This window comes from Periplaneta americana, chromosome 3 (assembly GCF_040183065.1).
Source record: "Periplaneta americana isolate PAMFEO1 chromosome 3, P.americana_PAMFEO1_priV1, whole genome shotgun sequence".
NCBI classification, from domain to species: domain Eukaryota; kingdom Metazoa; phylum Arthropoda; class Insecta; order Blattodea; family Blattidae; genus Periplaneta; species Periplaneta americana.
Window position 1 is genome coordinate 150,540,857 of NC_091119.1, and position 23,584 is coordinate 150,564,440.

Consider the following 23,584-nt stretch of genomic DNA (forward strand, 5'->3'; position numbering starts at 1 on the left):
ATGCATGAGCTGTAAGTCGGATAAAAGGGTAGTTTAAACAGAGTTAGAAAGAAAGAAAGAAAGAAAGAAAGAAAGAAAGAAAGAAAGAAAGAAAGAAAGAAAGAAGAGAAAGAATACATCGCCCCATTAAGGCTTTTGGTGAGAAATATGTATAAATTCTCTAACCTCCTGAACCCTGAGAGTATAGTATACTATACCATACTTCATACATGATTATGACATAAGATGTATGTGCAGAGACCCGAAGTATAGTATAATATACCTCATTTGTGCCCTAACTGTAACCTTCAGAATTTTTTCAGCATTTTTTCTCATGTCAGCAACTTTTTTTTTGAGTGTAGAATTATATTGAACTTTCACAATTAAACAACAAATGTCTCAGGACTCAGGAGGCTAACTGTACTTATTTATCATGAATTGATGCCGGAAAACATTTGAATTCTACAAATCCAGTGTGACAACGCAACATTGTGATAATGACCTGAAATTCGTTGATTACAATGCTGTGGTAACCTCTTTCCCCTTCGAAGTTGATTCCTTCCTTCCCCTCCTGACTAGATGTATAGAGATGGTGTTCCGGTAGTGAATCACGCCTTCCACTGCAACTCATCTATGATGACACATGTAAGATCTTAGAGTCTAGGCCTGATATTTAATTTACATTTAGGTTTATTTGTTAAGATTCGTTTACGTTTAAGTCACTCAATTTATTAAAAAATAAATTAGTAATATTTTATTTAAAAATTTGGATTCTCGCTGCATCCAATTGTCAGTTGTATGCAGAGATTCTTTTCTTTCTAGCCTTCTTCATTATTTTTTTTTCTAATGAAAATCAATGAAGGCAGATGATTAAGAGAGTTAGAGAATGGGATGAAGAAGCGTGAAGGAGAATTTTTTCATCCGAATAATTATATTTTCTACCTGGACTATAATAGGTACTTCTTTCATGTTGTGATGATCTTAATGAGAAAATAAAGAACTACATGACTTATAGGCTAATAATCAAAGCATAACATCATTTTCAAAAAGAAGATTCAAACGAAAATGTTTAAGCAACAATGCGGTCCAAGAAAAATATTCAATAAGCTGAAAATCCCAAGCAATTTCATCAGTTTCTAAATAGTTCTCAGTATAAAAAGTTCATGAAGTATTTGGCCCGGATGAGAAATGGTCCAGTATAAGATACGGTGAAGATAATAAACGGTCTAATTAAACAAAAGTTCTGAATTAAAAATGGTCCAATAAAAGAAAAGGTCCAGATAAGAAATGGTTCGATAAAGAAAACAAATAACAAACAAATATTCGTTAAGACTCAATGAAAGTGAAATACTCAATCCAACTCTCTCGTTAAGAAATGGTCGAATAAAGAAAACAAATAAATATTCGTTAAGTCTCAATGAAAGTGAAATACTCAATCCAAATCTCTCGTTAAAAATGGTAGAATAAAGAAAACAAATAACAAGCAAATATTCGTTAAGACTCAATGAAAGTGAAATACTTAATCCAAATCTCTTGTTAAGAAATGGTCGAATAAAGAAAACAAATAACAAGCAAATATTCGTTAAGACTCAATGAAAGTGAAATACTCAATCCAAATCTCTTGTTAAGAAATGGTCGAATAAAGAAAACAAATAAATATTCGTTAAGAAAGTGGAATACTCAATTCAAATCTCTTGTTAGTCGGAGGAACTCACTTCAAGATAAGAACCACCCGGCAACGTATTTTTAATAATGAACAGCAAAGTGAAACAGAAACGCTAGTAACTCAGTTACTGGGAGAAAACATGAATGTTAAGCAACCATTAACAGAGAATATCTATAAAATCTTCCCTCTGGTTATGGATTACCAATTATACAAAAGCGCTAATGAAATTCCGTTACTTGCGCTCAATATCGTAACACATAATGATTTATACCAGTCCAAACGGCGAAGAAGACCTTCAAGAATAAGCCAAGAAATATAGTTCTCGTATAGAAACATTTTATAAAAAAAATTACAAGTTGGTTTATTTAATGTGTTTATTTTACTATTGAGGACCGAAGAGTGACAAGAAATGAATTTAACATTAGATATATAACATTATCTTACACTGGACTAATTGAAATGTTGGACATTTTCGTCGTGGATATTTAATTAAAAATTGGACAAATCCTTCTGCAGACATTATCAATTAATGTACACGATCAAGAACTGGACTTTTAAAAATATGGATAATTTCAGCTGTAGAATATTTCAAAAGTGGACATTTTTTTAACTACGTATGAATTTGAATGTAATCCATTTTCACATAGTGGTCCTTACCAAATATTGGGAATTTACGTCTTTTGGACATTTTCATGTTGGGACATGTCTTCGATAGCTCATAACATAACGCCAGTGCGTCAACCAATCAGTGGTGTAGCGCCAATGTAAGCTAGAGAGCTTAGCTTCCCCAGTTCATAATAATTTCATAATAAACCTGCAGTTTATGGAGAAAATTATTTATTAATTTTAATAGAATTTATATTTACGCGTTAAGTATTGTGATGCGGCAACTCAGGATGATTTGTGATGCAGCAGTAAACAAGAAGCCTGCACACACCAGCTTCCAAGCAGACTGCTTTCTTCTGTGTAATCCACCCCGCAGATTTTCCATCCCTTTCTAACTAAACTACCCTAGTCGCAAGGCTCGCAAGAAGCTAGCCTTAACATCTAAAATAAGTAGTTTCCGAGTTATCCCTTTTCGTCAGTTGTGTTCAGTTGAAGTGTTAGTGTGCATTGTGGCTGATATAATAAATAATGAGCGAAATAACAGTTCCTGACACTAATTTACTTGAATTTTTTTAGGACAATTGTATTATCAAGACTGACTTACGAACAAAAGTGTGATTTAAAAAACAAATGACCGACTCCCTTGTTGTCAATGAAGGACACAACCAAAAAACAGAAGCATACTTATGTAATGATACTAATATTGTGATTTCTCTAAGTATGACAGGGAGTGAGCTAATGTTATACGTTTATGTGTCTATTTGTTAAGAGATATGTGTAAACCGTGAAATCATATTTTACTATGTATCATTTGAGGTTATGCCTTATTGGTGTTACTTACGATGTTCCAACCAATTTTCGACTGCTGACTTGAAATTGACTACTGTTTATTTTAAGACTGTATTTTTGTAATACGTTTTCTCATATTGCATGAAAGACAACTTGAGTTAGCTTCCCCTGCTCAAAATTTCATGCTACGCCACTGCAACCAATAGCTACAAATCTTATACATTTACAGTTCAACTCCTACGATAAGCCAGGGGTAATGAAAGGAGACAAATACATGCGCAGAAACCGAATGAATTCATATTTCCATGTGCTATAAACGCTCCTGGGGTCCTTTTTCGATTCGATTAAAACTTTGTTGTACGAGACGGAACAAATAACGTTCCTATTCATCCATTATAATATCTTAGAGACCTAATAGGCTTTCTCGTATTTCACATGGCGTAAAACCCTTTCAATTCAATATGGACTTAATCAGAAAAATCAAGATTATTCAAGAGAATAATATAGTTGCTCATGCGGAACTTAAACTGATAGACACCCAGTTCTTCCAGCGCTGAAATATTTGTTTTAAAAGGAAAAAATGCATAGCCTTTGAGGAGCAGAAGATACAAACACGTTCCAAATACTATGGAATATTTCTCTAAAATGTCTGGCTATGTTCGGAACAACCTACCTAAGAAAAACATTTTTCTAGCTTATGAAATACTTCAATCACGATCACGATTAAATAATTCACATCCCCAGAACTGTTTACGTGTAGCTACAAGCGATCTCTACTTGGATATCACTCAAATTCTTTGTAACATTCAAGTTCAAGGGTCATTACCCTGTGTTCTACAAATATGAATCAAATATCGGTATATACAATATTAAAAAATAATGTTAAAGCTTGATGTAAGTTAAAGTGAATAACAAATTGGCTGTTATGTGTTATACATATACACACACGACGCGAATGTATCGTATTGCTAAATGTAGAGTCACTCTTTTGACTAAATTAAATGTTGCATTCGATAAGAAGATTGGATGATATTGTGGTATTGCGTAACGTACCACCATATGCTCAAATTTGGAGATCTGTAACAGATATATATTCTAGAGGATGAAGTTTCCTAAATATTTGTATTCGGTTATGTTTTATCTATACTTACATATTGATGATCGGGACTAAGATGTGTAGATGTCTGCTCGCGTAGAGTGTGCAATTGACTAGATGTTACGTACTGCACTCTGCTCGCGCATAGCTGCGTTCTGATATACTGATATTTGATTAATATTTGTAGAACACAAGATTCGTGCACACAGTACAGTGTTTTAAAGTAGACCAACAAGAAATATGTTCCATTTCTTCACATCATGTGTATAATAATAATATGATATCTAATAGCTATTTTAGGCTGTTTGTTAATTTTAATTTTAATATTTATTCATAATTATAGAACACAAGGTTCCCACATATAATACAGTGTTTAAAGTAGATATTCCAATTAGGAAGTGCTTCCCATCTTTTCACATCATGCAAATATAATGATAATCAATAGCCTTTTTAGGTAGGTTAACAACACTTTGACCCATATCAAGCCTTGCATTCAACGGCTTTAACATTCATATGTCGATTGTTATTCACAACTGTAGAAGGTAAGTTCCACACACAATATAGTGTTTGCATATTTTATATTATATAGATAAGTTTAATATGAAACACACTCCATCTTTTTCCATAAACAATTTTATCACATATATTGTCATCGCATATTTATTTTAACTTATGATTTTGATATTTGATATTGTTATTCCAGCCTGATGATGCCCCTGGAGGGCGAAAACGTTTGCACGTGTAATAAAAAGCATACAAATATTACGTAAAAAATATATTTAAAACAGTTATAATGTAACTTGTTTTGTATATTTTCTTGTTAAGCCATTAAGATTGATTACTTCAAATTATTAATAAAGTGTATATCTTAAGGGTAGTTTTTCCAACGAATGTATAAAATCATAGTACTCATGTTTCATAACAACGGATTGTAGTGAAAAATAATAGACACATGCATGCCATCTTTTTCCACAATAAAGATACTATCAGGATGTGCAACATACCGCAAAATATCATTTTCGCCTTGGAGCCACAGACTTAGGAAAATTTCTTCATGGATTTAGTGTACACATTGGCAATGATTCTTTTCTAATATGTTATACAAAATTATGATAATGCTTTTTATAATAAATCTAAAAACATCACAAATGTTCAGGTGCACGATATTTCATTTCTTAAACCAGTAGGGCCAACAAGACTTTTCAGACCTTCTAGAGCAGGGACACAGAACTGACGAGAGAGGGGTGGAAAGCATGGGGAAAGCGTTGGTTCCCCGTCCACAGTCCACCGGCGTTGAATGACATATCTGTGGTCCGTACGCAATCACATAAGACAGACAATGAATACAAATCCCCTTCCCTACTAAGTCAATGATGCGGGGATGGAAGGAAGGGGCGAGTGACGTATTCCAATGAATGGCGTAACGCAACAATTTTCGCCCAGTTCTGCAAGCCTGTTCCAGAGTAAGAAGTGCATTAAAGGCGCGAAATTTGGGTTCCCATAGTAAGTTGAAAAGTTAAGCTACTGGATAAGCATATCAACGATTTAATAACCATTATTAGTTTATGATCCATTCTTTTCTTTTTCTTTTCTAATCATGTTTTACCTCCTCTTTTTATATCCACTAATAAACTTATTCGGTGTAGAGGAGGTGATATATTTGAATCAATACCAGACAGACACACATTGCGGGGCTCTCTGATCGTGTGGTCAGCATGGAACAGGTCCACCGTTGAGGCAACACGGAATCGAATCACGGAGCGCTTAGATGGGAAGCGCTACGTTATCCACAGGCTCAAGGTGGCTATAATCCATTCATTTTCCTTATTATATACAGAAAGCAGAGTAACATATTGTATTTATCCTGCAGATGTCTTGCATAATTCACATAAAGTAGGTACTTAAAAAAACATTTCTTACACAAGGAGAACAACTGTCGGATATTTGTGACGAAATAACCTCTGAACTCTGTTCTTGATGACTATAGTTGAGTAAGACGAGGAACCTACGCAGATATCATGGTTCACTATTTACACTTCATCTCTCAGAATCTGCAGTGTCTAATGACTCGACCTCTGTGAGTACCTTCATCATCGTCATTATCATCATCAGCAACAGCATCAGCACCTACCCTTTTATTGATTCAATAGTGTTTCTTATTCCTTATTAGTTCCTGTTGCAACAAAGTGTGATACTTCAAAACTGTAGAACGTATTAGTAGGTTACGTCCTACATGTGATTGGTATGAGAATCCGAACTACCAAGACGCTTTACCGGCTACACTTAATCAAGCTTTACAGTAAAATTCACAATCCAAATTTTTTATAAAACCCAATTTTACCGGTTTTATTTTTTCATTATTTTATATCTTTCCACTGTTCATTATTTACATTTCATCTCTGAGATCATCATCAGCAGCAGCAACAGCAGCAGCAGCAGCAACAGCAGCTACCCTGTTATTCATTATTTTATTATCTTGTTACTCATCCCTCTTCTGTTCTCCTACATTCTTAAACTTTACTTTTTCTTCCTATTTCTTCTTTGGCTTCTCTTCCTCTCTACTTTCTTCTCTCCAGCTTTCTTCTTGTTTTTTTCTATCTTCCTCTCCCTTTCTTTACTATTCTCCTTACTCTTTTTCTTCTTTTTCCTTCCCTGAAAATGATTTTCCTCTTGACCCTTATTTTTATGTCTACTAGATATCACACGAAAGTCAGTTATTCACACATGATAGAATTCAAGAGTATTTCTTGTTCCTGACAGGTTCCTGTTGAAACAAAGTATAGTAGATACTTTAATTTAATAGCGTACTGCTGAACTTGGTACGTCTCACATCGTCGCTGTACCTCTAAAATCTAATATGTGTTTTTAAAAAGATTTTACAGGAGAAAGAAAAATCATTGTCACTTTTAATTCCCTTGATTTTCAAAGCTATTTTCGGTATAATTTCAATCATTACATGACAAATGATGAAAATATACGGAAAGTAGCTTTGAATAATAAGAGAATTAAATGTGACAATGCTTTTTTTCTTTCTCCTGCAAAATCTTTTTAAAAACACATAGTGCAGCGACTATTGGTATGAGAATCTGAACTATCACAACAGTTTACCGGCTTCACTAAATAAATCATTACATTCTCAAATTATGAGTTGTTTAGTAATCTTCCATGTCAAACGGAGGCACTCATTCACCAATTTAAAGGAAAATATCATTTCTTCACGACAGTACATCTCTAATTTATTGTATCAACATTTATTCTTGAAAAGATTTTTAAAATCATTTTTGGGATTAAACGAGTATTCAATGGATTCTACAAACGTTCGATTGGAGAAACAATCAAGAAAACCAAATTTAAAGGTATCTGGCAGCTAGCTTCAAATGATGTGATATTCGTTTGACTTTTGAAGATAGCTATTGTCATTGTTAAAGAGTCTTTTTATTTTATTAAAATGTTTTACAACTTTTTAGAATCCGTCATTAAAATAGAGGAGCGGAGGTTTAAATTAAATGTTTATTTTATATGTGTAAATTATGCCTTATTATGATTTTTAGAATTGCACATTTCAAGTCATATAATCGCACCTTCAAAGTTGGTGTGAAGCTGAATTACGTTGAATGCGTTTTATGCTTTGTGGTTGTTCTGATGCTGAGTAACAAGATTACACTAATGAATTTGAAACTCGATTAAATTAATTCACCGTCAAGTAAGTTACCTCTTATGTTTTAGTGTGTTTACATTTTCCTCACTTCACTTTTACTACTTTCTCGATATAGGAAGCGAAGTAACTTCTGAAGTTCTCCCCACCAGACGGTCGTCTTTAATTATCATACTACGGCTAATGGTTTGTTAACACAGACATGGCGGAGTTGCGTAACTATTTGCATGAATTACGTTGTCATACACATATCGGTACCCAATTTACTTCGGATACAAACAGGACCGTTCCTGGGAACCGAAAGGAGGTCGAGAGAATGCGAGGAAAAAATCTGTACTGGATTATGAGTATTATTTAAGATGTCCACGGTGTTCAATTTCAGCGATTTTCTTTTTACAGTACATATAACGTCTATATTATATTTACACTAATAAAAAAAGATTAGAGAATTTGGTAGAACGATTTCTTATACTCCCATCATTCGACTTTGGTCACGTTGAAATCACTTACGTAATACGCGATAAACTCAACAATGTGAACGAGTCTATCTACACAAGGGGAGTCCGCACATATACATAATGTACTTGGAAGAGTTTATTATAATCCATGATCGGTTGTAATATATTTTAAGAAGTAATTTTATTCGGTTGCGTTTTGATATCGAGGCGAAACAGAAGCGTGCACAATATATGCATACCATAACTAAAGAAAGTTAGTACAAGGTTGACATCTAATATACCGATGGATAAATAATAACAATATTTAAGTCTACAGGATATTCTCATGTGCTTCTATGCACTATAGCAGTTAATTGTTAATTTCTGTGGCTCAAAAACAGTTTTTATTTCTCTGTTCTGTTTTAATGTATTATTATTATTATTATTATTATTATTATTATTATTATTATTATTATTATTATTATTATTGAAGAACTGATTAAGTTCGTCAGGGGCCGTTAACAGAAAGAAAACACAATTTCGTTGGAAAAATTTACTGGAACAGACACAGTAATTTTTGAGCTGTTTTTAAACATATTCCCCACTGGAATTCAGACATTTGTCATACCATGGGATCGACAGAGAGGTGCAAACGGCTGTCAAACGCTGGTTCCGATCCCAGGCGGCTGACTCCTACGACACAAGGGTACAAAAATTGATCCCATGGTATGACAAATGTCTCAATTCCAGTGGGGGATATGTTGACAAATTGCTGTATCTGTTTCAATAAATCTTTCCATGCAAATGTGCTATTTTTTTTGTAAACGGCCCCAAGGAAAATCACTTTCTGGACGGCCTCGTAATTGCGGTCGAGTGGCCAAAATTTGTATAAGTACTTCTTCTGACATTATTAACACGGTGGGAGAAAAAAAATAAACTTTTTTATCTGCCCCTATCAGAATGTTTGCTTCTGAGTTGACAATCGAGAATTCGATTCTCAGTATTTTTCTAGCAACAAATAACAAGCCACCGGCGTAGCACAGTTTCCTGAAGCGCTTGCCTGCCGATCCGGAGCTTTGTTCGGGCATGGGTTCGATTCTCGCTTGGGCTGATTGCCTGGTTGGTTTTTTTCGAGGTTTTCTCCAACTGTAAGGCAAATGTCGGGTAATCTATGGCGAATTGTCGGCCTCATCTCGCCAAATACCATCTCGCTGTCATAAATCCCATTGACGCTAAATAACCAAGTTGTTGATATAGCGTCGTTAAATAACCAACTAAAAATGCTAATGTGCTAGTGTATGATACTGCAAATATAGTACATCTTTAGATTAAAATTAACTAAATAATATCCTTCTTGGAATGGAATAAACAATTGGTTGGAAAAAAGAACTTCTTGATGACAAAAAATGGTTTTCCCGTTAAATAAAAAAGAGGAGCTGTTCGAATTATCTTATGATTGGAGCTTAAAAGTCGTATTTTCCTATAAATACTTTGTTGCAATTATCTTGGTTGCATGCACAAACATGTATCCCTATGTCTCCCTAATTGCAAGGCATCACTTAATGTCTTTTGCATCAACATACTTGTGTGAGTGAACATTTTATACTCTAGCCTTTTTGATGAACAAAGACATTTATAGCAAACCTAAAGTTGAGGTAGAATTGCGACTTGGAGTATTTACTGTACAATAATTGAACCGGACTTTGCAAAATGACAGCTGCAAGGCAATATCAACCATCCCATTTACAACTTTACGGTAAGTCTAAAAAACTGGTTACATTTTTCACTGGAAAGACGTGATATAGGCCTAACGTAAAATAGATTAGTGTATTATATCGTTGCCTTACCTCTAAAACCTCGTTTGGGGAAATTGCACAGAAGAGCAAAGAACTTAGTTTTATAATCCAGCTAACAACTGTTACGCATTTGTTATTTATAGAATGTAGAAACTTTTGAAGACTTCAGAGATGTTTTCAGCAGACGCACTTTTAAAATAAACACAGATTTCAACTGTCGGGAAAAATATTGTACTTACGAGGTTCTAAAAGTAGGCCGACGATATGTTTTTTCAGCATATAGGCCTATTCAAAAGCTAAACCTAAAATTTAATATCGCTACCACTTCATTGACGATTGTTAATTCACTATGTCAAGCAAATATTTACTGAGTAGAACATGTTTGTCGACCTAAATTATGCAAAAAAAAAAAAAAAAATCATAGGGGGTCCGGCAAAATGAAATTGACGATGATTAATTCACTATATTATGCAAATAACCGAGTAGAACATGTTTATCGACCTAAATTATGCAAAACCATCATATAGGTCCGGAAAAATGAATTGTGAGCTTTAAAGTCTCCCCACACAAACGCGAAATATTCGCAGCGATGGTGAATGTAGCACACATTTTTTGTGTACGAACTCTGATTACGCTTGTGTGAGAGGAACTACCCCTTTATAGGGGATGGTTTTAAACAAAATTAATAACTTTTCTCAATTCCATCGGATTTTAATGAAATTCTGTTTAGTAGTTATAGGTAGCATATATTTTTTGTGTACAAACTCTCATTATATCTGTAAGCTACCTGCAATTCTTGTACAAAATTTCATAAAAATATATTTTATAGGACATAAGTTATTAATTTTTTTTTCTAAATACACCATGTAAAGGGCAGTTTCTCTTATAGAAACATAATCAGACTTTGTAGACAAAAAAAAATATATGCTACGATAGCTGTGAGCAGTATGGCATCAAGTTAAATGCCAACAAAACGAAGACCATGGTCATAGGAAGAAAAGTAAAGAAGGTAAACTTGCAAATTCTAAATGAGGCAGTAGAGCATGTAGACAGCTTCAAACGCTTGAAGTGTACTATAAGTAGTAACATGAGCTGCTGCCAGGAAGTCAAAAGGAGAATAGTAATGGCAAAGGAAGATTTTAATACAAAAAAGCATCTTCTGCGGACCTCTGGAGAAAGAACTGAGGAAGAGACTAGTGAAATGCTTTGTATGGAGTGTAGCATTGTATGGGGCAGAAACATGGACATTACGACGAAGTGAAGAGAAGCATTTGAAATGTGGATATGGAGAATGATGGAGGGTGTGAAATGGACAGACAGAATAAGAAACTAAGCTGTGTTGGAAAGAGTGGGTGAACAAAGAATGATGCTGAAACTGATCGGAAAGAGAAAAAGGAATTGGCTGGGTCACTGGTTGAGAAGAAAATGTCTTCTGAAGGATGCACTGAAGGGAATGGTGAACGGGAGAAGAGTTCGGGGCAGAAGAAGATACTAGATCATTGACGACATTAAGATATATGGATCATGTGAGGAGGCAAAGAGGAAGGCAGAAAATAGGAAAGACTGGAGAATGCTGGGTTTGCAGTAAAAGACGTGCCCTTTGGCAGAACACTATGTAGGCCTATGAATGAAAAGAGAGAAGTTATTAATTTTGTCTAAATGTACCCCTTACAAAGGTGTAGGTTTTTGTGCAAACATAATCAGAATTTGTACATAAAAATATGTACCACCTGTAAGGCGTGTGCAATGTTTCATAACAATCCGTTAGAATGCAGAGAAATTATTAATTTTGTTTAGCTACTAAATTTGCGTTCATATCCATGGTGCGTTCCTTAAGGTTAGATAAAAATGTGTCCAATTTATTTTAACCTGATGTTCGATGTCATGCGAATAAATTTGCAGGCTTAAAACATTCACACAGTGATTAAAAAGTTCCTCATTCCACAATTCTTTTCTGCTGTTGAGCCAAACTTGGAACAGTTGCCTCCGCGTTACCGTGTGCCTTACCACTTAAAAAAATTAATTACTGACGCTTCGGTGTGAATGCTTCACGTAGATGTAAGGAGGTATTTAAGAGGTCCGTGATACTCAGAAGGTTTGAAACCTCTGACCTAAGACCATAACGTGGAATCATTAAATTCCGACTTTCCATTTCGCCATAAGATTGAAACATACATGAACAACACTCCTATTATTATTCTTTATATACATAGAGAAATGAATAGACAGAAGATATATTAACAGGCTTTCTAAACACACTTATCACACATTTTAATGTAAGAAAATTTCTGAATAATAACATATACGAATAATTACTCTCCATTTTACAACATTAAAGTGACAACTTTATGGAAGGAAGTCTTATATTATGTGAATGATTGATTTTCTTAATGAAGATTTTCTCAAAGTTTTCATAACAGATAATATGAGTGACAGTGCTCGGCGCAAGGTTTGGACATTATTGAGTTCCCCTGCCTCTGCGCCGGGTCCCGCTGCTCGGAGTGCTGGTACCACTCGAACATTCGCGCCTCGCTGTGATGACGTAATCTGAAACAAATCACAAATTACATCATACGAGCACACAATCATCCAACCGCAATCTATAATACCGCACAGGAAATAAATTCAAATCAAAATCAGGAAACCATGCATTCCTAGGCTAAGGAAGTCGACATGACTCCAGTTGCAGGAAGTGGAGCAACTTACTGGACTGTAAAGACGATCTTTTTCAAATCGTTAAGGCAAAATTATGCTATCTTATCCCTATTAATGTATTTAAACTCCAAACTTTCTTGGGGAGAGCACGTTGATAATGTTACGGGTAAAGCATGGAGGGCACTTCACTTTATTATGAGAATCTTGAGAAAGGCTAGCCCCAAATCGAGGGAAATAGCATATCTAACGTTAGTGCGACCGTTAATGGAATACGGAACTACATGTTGGGATCCCTATAGAATATATCAGATAAATTCCTTAGAAAGAATCCAGTATAGGGCAGCTAAATTTGTTAAAGGTAAAAGAGAAGATGGAAACGATACGATAAAAGAACTTAAATGGGAAACTTTGGAAAACAGACATAGGAAAACTAGAATAACATCATTGTATAGAGCACATCTAGGTCAGAAAGCATGGGTAGACATAACGGCTCGGTTAGAAAAGCCAACGTACTATGGTAGGAACGATCATGATTTTAAAATCAAATGTAGGAAACAGAAAACGGATGTAGGTAAATTCTCATTTTTAAATAGAACTATAAATGAATGGAATGACCTACCTGCAGCGGTCTTTGAGGGCTGTCCTTCCTTAAGGAGATTCAAGAATAATTTAAAAAGTTGTGTATAAAGTGCAAATTAAAATTAAGGTGACATTCAACATTTAATTTTTTAAGGTGACATGTATTTATCTAGCCTGACGAGTTACTTCCTTGGTTTGAATTGTAAATTATTTAAAAATAGCGTGTAAGAGGGCCTTAGACTAGAAATGTTTAGTTTAAATGTAGCTCTGTTTATAAGTATGCATAAGTACGTAATTATTTGACTTATTTGAACTGTTGTATCAGTGAAGCGAGGTGAGTCAGTGAAGTTATGATTTTACAGTGCAGTGAACAGTTCCGATCAGTGATAATTTATAGCGTCAATGAAATGTGTTCTATAGTGTCAGTGAAATGTGTTACAGAGTGTCAGTGAAATGTGTGCTAAATTGTCAGTGAAATGCGTCATAGTGCCACTACAGGGAATGAGATGAGAGTAAAGTGTAAGACGATTGAAACTTATGTAGGGCCTATACATAATTATGTAGGTTGTATTGTAAAATTAGGTATTTTATTTATGTTTTATTATTATTGTGTTAAATTGTATTGTGTATTCTTATTGTATTGTGCATAAAATTGTATATGTATTGTAAAATTGTATTGTGTATTGTAAATTTTATTGTGTATTGCTTATCATTTTATTGTGTATTATTTATATTGTATATACCACTGTCACCGGGTGCTTGCCCACTTGCAGTGTAAATACATACATACATTACAGATCATGGAGACCCGCATGGTAGAGAGAGGTTAAAGATCTAGAAGATCAGTATTAATAGCAGTAGGGATGTTACGTGCTTGCCCCTTTACTTCCAAGGAAGAGCAATTTCTGTTAAAGCGCTACATACGACCCAATCTGCAGGGTCCGATTTGCAGAGGCCCTGCCGATCGGATGGTCTGTAGGCTTGCTGGGACAACAAAACTCGTGTTGGGTGGTTGATTCGGGCAGCCACCCAATCTCTCGATTTCCCCACTCCAACACTCTGCAAGCTGGATCATGTGTAGCACGATCGGACTGACTTCTTGTCAGTTGCAGCTTGCAGAAGTGGCGTTTATGAAGGATTGAGTGCAGTGACAGTGAGTGCAGCGTGAAAAATGACGGAAAAGGAAAGGAGAATGAAGTCTGGAGGAATATTCTTGAACTGTATAAAGATATGCCTTGTTTATGGGACATTTCAAACGCAAATTATCTCAACAGAGATATACGTAATCAGGCTTTAGAAATTCTTCTCGAAAAATACAAAGAAGTCGATGAAGATGCGAACGTATCTATTTTAAAAAAGAAAATTGAGAACATGCCCCGGTTGCTAAAAATCTCGAAGTTACAATTAATCTTTCTTGTACACCACTGGTAACACTTTCTCTCATTACAGTATCTTGCTTTTTTAATAAAGAAGCCACCATATGAAGCAGTTCATTGCAAGTGTCGTCATCCATTCGAAGGATGTTTTTAAAATCTGCTGGTTCTTGTTCTTTAATAATATTTGTATGACTAAATTTTTTTCTCTCCAATAACCACTTTTTAGCCCAACGTTTTCCTTTTTTGTATCTGTTTATTGTTCTGTGACAACAAACTCAATGCAATTCCAATTTTTTGAAACTTGGAAAGTGAAGGAGCCATGATATATATTTTCACAACGGAGCGAATCAGCTTACTGCAGGTTGGGTCGTGTGGAGATCAGAACCAGATCGTCCGACCCAACCGCCCTGCAGCCGCCGCGTAAGCCCCAGGGCCATTGTGCGACAGGACGAATTAGATCAATGCAAAAATCATGACTCCGTTGGGAATCGAACTACGATTATTATTGAAATAAAAAATAAAATATGAATTCTCTTTGACAAAAATTTCGAACCCGCATTTCATGTCTCTTTGACATTATCAAGATAATGTCTAAGTCTACATGTCTTATCACGGAAGTAAAATAATGTCATAATATTGTCGAGGAAGTCACTCCTTCCACGTCCTGTCACAAGGGTATTACATAAACAGGATATATCTTGTAAGGTGAAGCCCCTTGGTACACAGGATGACGTCCCTTCACACATCTTCTGGATTGGCTTGTGAGAACAAATTTCCTTTGGACGCAGATTTTAAAATCTAAAACTCCTTCTCTGATATACAAACCACCAGACGACATTATTACACTAATGGTATTTAATATTAACGTAGAGAATGGAACTGAATACGTTTGTGAAAGTTAACAGAACATTTACTATTTAGTGTTCATTATTTGGATATATAAGATATCGTCCTGAAATGTACTTGAACTACTGTAATATCGTAGAGCCCGGATGTTTAGCCATTTATTTTGGTTAAAATAGGCAGGCATATAGACACTAAAAATAGTAAAAATAGGCAGTGAAATAGGCGTTTATTATTAATGGAAACAGACAAAAAATAGACGAATACTTAATAAACGATACCATACGGTACTCATTTTCCTTGGTTATATGTCACAACAAGATGCTTTTTTTAAGTTGTCAACTGTCATAGTGAGTCGCTTGTCAGAGAGAACGTTTTTCATGGTGGAAAGAGATCTTTCTACATCTAATGACGTGATTGGAACAAACTCAAAACAATTTATTTCAGAAGAACTGTCTCTACTTTCTTTCAGAGATCGGGAAAAACCGACTGTGTATTGTCTCAAAAAGAGGGATGTGAGAAGGGGTTAGAGACTTCAAAGCACGCGTGACTTGTGCGTGCAAGCAACAAGAGTAACGGGACCTGGAGACTTGCTTTTAATACTTCCCTCATCCCCTTTCTTTCGCTGGTAGACCCCGAAGTGTCCTGAGCACTGAGAGTTATATTGTTCAAACATCTTTGTTAAGTGACATAAAAGATGGAATCGATAGGGGAGAAAAGTTTACAACTTCTTGGAAACATATATATTGCTGGAGAATAAGATTCTCAGCAAATATTTGTGTGAGGTGAATATATATTTTTAATTTGTACAACCGTTCTCTTTTGTTTTTTATATAATTTATGTGCAGTTTATTTTAGATACATTAAAAAATATAGAAAATGTACAATAACGAAGTAAAAAGGCTAAAAAAAACAGGCATTTAACCTTAAAATAAGCAACGGGAGCCAAAAGAGGCAAAAAAGGCAAAATAAAAATTGGGCCTATCGTCCCCAAATGTATGGAAACGTGTTTATCTGTAACGCGGGTGCTCGTGTAAAGGGGGTTAAGTATGAATTGGGTAAACTGGAATAAGTACAGATTTGAACTATCCATAATTACTTTTCTCTTGTGTTAAAGGGATTATGTCATTCTTCCATCCATGATGCAGTTACAGTGCTTCATATTTTGTGACAAACGGGTTTTGTTTAGTACCAAACTAGAGAAATGTTTACATACCTTACAATTTGACTTAACCCCCCTTTACACGAGCACTCGCGATTATTTCATACATACACTCAGTTTAAAAAAGGCATTTCGCCTAACATCCGGGCTCTATAATATGTTATTATTGGTTACTAATGGAGAAAAGTTCGCTCCGGCGCCGGGAATCGAACGTACTGGGCGTTCTACGCACTGGGCGCCTAACCACTGAGCTACGCCGAGGCTCAATCCACAGCACCGGATCGAATCTTTCTATTTTGGTATTTTTCCTTAGTGGCTTCATGTTTGACAAATATATTGACACATATAGGCCTAGGCCTATTAAGTTAACTGTCAACACACAAGGAGCGCACTCCTTTGAATAACTTGGTGGCCGGGACTTCACAGTGTATATGCACTGTTGAGCGAATGATCTACGTACGATCCGGTGCTGTGGATTGAGCCTCGGCGTAGCTCAGTAGCGTCCAGTGCGTATAACTAGGAACCCGGGTTCGATCTCCGGCGCCAGAGAAAATTTTTCTCCATTAATAACCAATGGTAACCATAACAGATAATTCTGTAGTAGACGACCAAAAAATTAAACTTTACGTAGTGTAATATGGGTTACAGTAAGTCATTGTACAACATATTTAGCAAAAATATTATCAAAACTGTCATTAATTTTATTCATCATATCAATAGAAAATTATAAATTCCAATATTGTTAATGTATTATTTGTATTTAGTTTAAAACTTTAAACTTAATATTATTCTCATGTAAAAATTTATTGTAATATGTCTTGAAATGCATCTAAAATATATGAGTTCCAATATGGCACTCTACTTTTTTTTAGTGGAAACTGTTGTCAAAAGTTTCATTAGTCTTATCCACTACATAAACGGAAAATGATTGCAAATGCCAGTATTGTTATTATATTATTTGTACTTATTTGAAAACTTCAGCCTAATGTATTTATAAATCGGTCATTGATAAAAGGCACAAAGTCAATTCTGAGCACCTAGACATTTTGATTAATTTCTTTTTTTCTGCATTTAATAGAGAATGAAACAAACCAATTACACTCCATGAGTGATGCCTAAATGCAACATAAATATAATTTTACAACACTATTAAGCGAGTAGATCAGTTTTCTTCGATTATCTCTATCTCTCTATTGATTGATTTGCAGCATCAGAGATGTAACACAGATGGTTTGGGCAGTTTCCTAATGTTGTTGTTTAGTCAACTGTCCCAATATACGTTTGAATCTAAGTGACACCAATAAGGCATCATTCAAGAGACAACTAAGCCAAGAGATAATGGGGTAGGGCGGCCATTGCATTGCATACATCGCTGACTAGTAACATATTACTCTAATCAGATTGCAGATGTATACAAACAATTATTGTTCCTCCTCTGACATATATCGTCAAATGAGAATATACTGCCTCATAATATATGTACATATCAGCCAAAACCTCAATCAGAGGTATTTCCTAAAAAATTACAAATCATTTTCTAATACCAGCGAGTCTCCCCATCTCCAACTAGAACTGTGACAATCCGTCATATGAATTCTATAGATTCAAAATCCCCTATATCCACTTTAACAAATTAAAGGATCCTATAATAATAATAATAATAATAATAATAATAATAATAATAATAATAATAATAATAATGATTTATTTAGCTGGCAGAGTTAAGGCCGTAAGGCCTTCTCTTCCACTCAACCAGCAACCAGCAACCATTCTGACAGTAACAGGTGGAAAATAGAGGGAATTTTCAACTTAACAGTGACTTTTAACAAACTTTTTGCTTTAAATTTATTGGCTTTTTGAATTCAAACTATAGGGACTATATATCATTAGAATTCATTCTTTGCAAGCGATATGTGGACATAACTCAATTATGGACAAAATGGTCTTTAAGGGGTTTTAAATCTAGAGGACTCATATGTAATCTTGCGAACAGACCGTCCGTCGATTACACAGAGAATAATCCCTATGTCAGCAGGTCTCGCCGCTGGGTGTCCCTGACTGGTGTCAATGCAGGCAGTTTTTCACAGAGAAGAGTAATGTGGCTGATAATCTCTGTCAAGAATCACCGAAGCTCGTACTCCATCTTCTAAGAAATGAAGAGGAAAGAAAATGTGAAGTGAAGAGTTAGAATGAAGCTTGTGAAGTTCAGATCTCCAAGATAAAGACCTTTGCCCTCCGATATTGCCTACAAACGCTGGGGATCGAACTCAAGTTCGCTGAATAAGGTTTCGCACGGAGGCCCCAGTGGATAGCCTTACATACCATTTCGATTAGACTTTTATTTTTTTCGGCAGAACTAAAGTTCATCAAAGTTCGTGAGATTTCCTAGTCCTAATCATGAAGATAATGATAAATAGTGTGATGATAATGTGATGTTCGATCGTTGCAGAAAACTTTAGTGTGCTGGAAGTTGATTGTTGGCGGTCATTTGCAATGTACTAAAATTTTCATCTGTTCAATTTGCCCTTATACTTCTACAACTCTACACTTCTTGCCTTCTGAAGAGTTATTAGTAATCTCTCCGAACAACTGTTAGTATTTGCTTATAGTAGTTCCACACTTATTTCTATTTTTCGTTCAATTAAATGTATAGTCTATTCATTTCTAAAGACGATTCTGCTCTTAAAATCTCCGAAGATGTATCCTAAAGCAAAATATTATAATTTAATTTCAAAAGCTTCAAATGTTCGTTTTTCACTTCTAATAATTCGTTATTCTAATAATTCGTGATTTAGATTTGTAAATCGTCTCACTTGGAAACTCATATAGGATTTTCGATCTGGAGAAGGCATTTGACCGAACGGATATAAATTTATTATGGTAGATTATGAAGCAAAGAGGTTACCTCAGATACCTAATTAGGCCTATTATATACAGTATATACTTTTTGTTACAATAAGTTGTATGTGTGTGTGTGTGTGTGTGTGTGTATATATATATATATATATATATATATATATATATATATATATATACACACTAGCCGTACCCGTGCGCTCCGCTGCACCTGTTAGAAATAAATATAAAGTAATTACATAATTAAAATAGGACGTTTGATCCAGGCAACAACTTTTACAACAGCGCAAGATAATCTGCTTCGCTCATTACCAAATTTTCTTTTGCATTGCATTTATTGCATATATATTTTAAGTATTTTAACACGATTCAATTGAGCATAGTTAAAATTTGAATTATAAAATAATGGATTGCTAAGCTAACGTACTATTACTGCATACTAAATCAATACACTCTCGTTGTTCGTTAATTCTCTGAGATTAAAATGAGTGTACATAAATATTATTTTAAGAAATACAGAAAACGAATGTACAAAATAGCCTATCAAATTTTCTGTGCATAAGAAGCTATTTTAATCTTACCTGTCCTCGATTTACTCAGACGTTACTGTAATAACATTATAGCATTATGTCCATCTAGAGAAACCACACTTTCCAATGGTGAAATAATAATTAATTATACAAATCGGTTAATTTAGCTTCTGATATCACTTCATACAAACACAGAAACATTCTCTGTAGGCTATGTTTAATAGCTTTCGATTGTTGATGGCCAAGACCCCTGTTTCAATTGTTGTTGTCCAAGGCCCCTTATAGACGAAGTCACTTGTTCTTAATTCATTGCACCGTCTTAGATGGCGTTATTTTAATTTTAAAACTCATTTATCTCATTAAATATCAGTCCTATCAAAATTTTGTAAAGAATAAAACTTATCGGAAATCATTTTTAAACAATAATAAGCGAGATATTTCGATTTATTTAATTCAGGCCCCCTTATAACCCCCCTTTTAAATAAAGTATTTTGAATGCCATATAGCCTAAAATCTAAGTTACAACGAACTTAATTTATATTCCAATTTTCATATAAATCGGTTCAGCCATTATCGCGTGAAAAGGTAACAAACATACAGACAGACATACAAACAAAAATTTCAAAAATGCGATTTTCGGTTTCAGGGTTGTTAATTATATATGTTAGGACCAATTATTTTTGGAAAATCGAAAATTACCAGAAAAATTTCGGCTACAGATTTATTATTAGTATATATATATATATATATATATATATATATATATATATATATATAAACACGACTTGAACCATTGAAACTAGAAATGAAGAAACAACATACGAATAAAAAAGTGTTAAATAAAGGTATGGCTTATACCCTACGCCTTTTAATATTTATGTAAATGATATGGTACCGAAATGAAAAGATCAAATTAATAAGGGTTTTAAATTAGAACGAGGATTTTATCTGAACTTACTTTCATATACCGATATTATAACTTTAATTTTTGACGAAGGGGATGAACTGCAACGTGCACTATTTCATTTTAATACATTCGTACTAAATAAATTATATAACTTTAAGATCTCCCATAAAAAAATTATTACAGCTTTCAGCAGCAAATACCTCATTAGATGTAAAATTGTAATCCAAAACAAAATTTTAAACATGCAAATCTGGCTTTCAGGTAGTAGCTCCCTGTAAAGCAGGTTTGAATAATTTCAAGGAAAAATTGTTCCGGGCCCGGGTATTGACTCTTCGCTTAGCGCACGAATGCTCTACGGACTGAGCTACCCCAGGAACTATACACGACACCGTCACAATTTTTCCTTTATATCCACACTATGGTAAAATCTCATTTGAAGATTTTGGCTGCAGAAATCTTTCCTGAAACTATCATAATCCTAATAATTTTTTTGCAGTATAGTATCACAAAATCTATTTTCTCCTATTGTGCCAAAGCCAACACGTCGAGCAAAGTTGTGAAGTATTGGTGTCGTTTGTCAGTCGATCAGGTCAAAGACATCAAGTGATTCATGGCGGAAGCTCCCACACTCGCTTCGATATCCAGTTACAACTGTATATTGTCAGCTAACATGAGGAGTTTAGCAATAGATATATTAACCTTGTAAACATCCGTCTTGCCACGAAAAAGACCAATGTTCGGAGTTCATTGTTATAACATTTATAACAATAGAAAGCAATTCTGAGTACAGCGACCAATTTCCTTTAAATTGATTCCCAGGAATAACAGACTATCCAACACTTGATGAATAACACGCAGTTGTGGGAAATAATAGTTCCTCTAAATCTGGCGTACTGTAGGTAACATTAGCCAGTTTCTCAATAAGATTCTTTCGTATAGCTCTAGCCTAAATTTAAGTGTAAAATCAGTTGCGGGTTGGATATACGAGTAAATTGTACTTCCAATTTAACTTAATTTGGCCTCATATCCTTAATTATGTATTCTGCCCTTTATTTATAAACTCATTTCTCCAGATTCTATCCGTGTACAGTAAATCTGTCTTCTTCAAAATCCAAATTGATTTCTCTACTTCATCATCCACTTTATACCTTTTTATACCTTATATAGATTGCAGTGTGGTTCTCGTAAAATTAGATCCTAAGTCTTTTCAATGTTTCCAACTGTTCCAACTATTATTATTATTATTATTATTATTATTATTATTATTATTATTATTATTATTATTATTATTAATTCATTCATTCATGCGTTTACCTATCTATCTGTCTGTCTGTCTATCTGTCTGTCTGTCTGTCTGTCTGTCTGTCTATCTATCTATCTATCTATCTATCTATCTATCTATCTATCTATCTATCTATCTATCTATCTATCTATCTATCTATCTATCTATCTATCTATCTATCTATCTATCTATCTATCTATCTATCTATCTATCTATCTATCTATCTATCTATCTATCTATCTATATATCTATTTATTACTGACCTAACATAAAAATGTAGCCTATTTTGTTTGGTCACATGAAATGTTTAGTATGAACTCCGGAAACCGAATACCACTTTAAAATGTACACTATTTATTTATTAACTATTACCGTAAATTAATAACACAATAATAATAATTATATTTCTCACAAAATCATTTTCATAAAACTGTACGCATTTACTAATATTTGTATATTTGGTATACTTTGTCCTTCAGCGTAACCCCTATTTTAGGGGAAATTTGTTTATACATATATTATTAATAATAATACTAATATTATTAACAATTATTAATTAGCCTGCGTTCAAATTTCGAATATCACTCGCTTGTAACTTTAGTTTCACGAAAGTTGGCAGCTTCTTCAAAGGCAAACGATGCTTTCAAAGTTAAAAAGAAACTGATAATTTTGTAGTATTTGTCAATACCGAAATTCAAACGAAGTTGGCAAAGAATATTCAACCCGGCAATTAGAAACCACTGTAATCCGCTAGTATACGTAGTGATAGGGGGAAAAGGTTAAGTTTCATCCCTGAGGTATGATGTAAGAAGACCCGGACTATACATTTAGGATAAAAATCCGGGTCCCTAGACTAGCTTTGGTTTGCTTCCTTCTGTGTTATAATAATAATAATAATAATAATAATAATAATAATAATAATAATAATAATAATAATTATTATTATTATTATTATTATTATTATTATTATTATTATTTTGACGAATATAAATTACCTACTTCACTTTTCTTCCAACAGGCATTAGAAGTTTTAGAAGCATATTTTCTCCTGTATTCCACGAAATAAAACAAAAATTAATATAGAATTTTCGGTAAAATGATTATCAAGGTGATTATTATTATTATTATTATTATTATTATTATTATTATTATTATTATTATTATTATCATGATCATTATTATTATTATACGTATGTATTTTGACGAATATAAATTACCTACTCATCTTTTCTTCCAATAGGCATTAGAAGTTTTAGAAGCTTTTCTCCTGTATTACACGAAATAAAACAAAAATTAGGCCTAATATAGAATTTTCGGTAAAATGATTATGAAGGTGATGATTATTATTATTATTATTATTATTATTATTA

General features: G+C 34.0%; 1 protein-coding gene across 1 annotated transcript in view; it reads right to left on the reverse strand.

Annotated features, from left to right (window-relative positions):
- Positions 1-12,200: 12,200 nt before the first annotated feature.
- LOC138696626 (Kazal peptide Pr13a-like) overlaps positions 12,201-23,584 on the reverse strand; it is a 44,328-nt gene continuing 32,944 nt past the window's right edge. Inside the window, exon 3 of the mRNA XM_069821813.1 lies at positions 12,201-12,571. Coding sequence (XP_069677914.1) covers positions 12,483-12,571 — 89 coding nt within the window. The 3' untranslated portion in view covers positions 12,201-12,482. The remainder of the gene's footprint in view (positions 12,572-23,584) is intronic.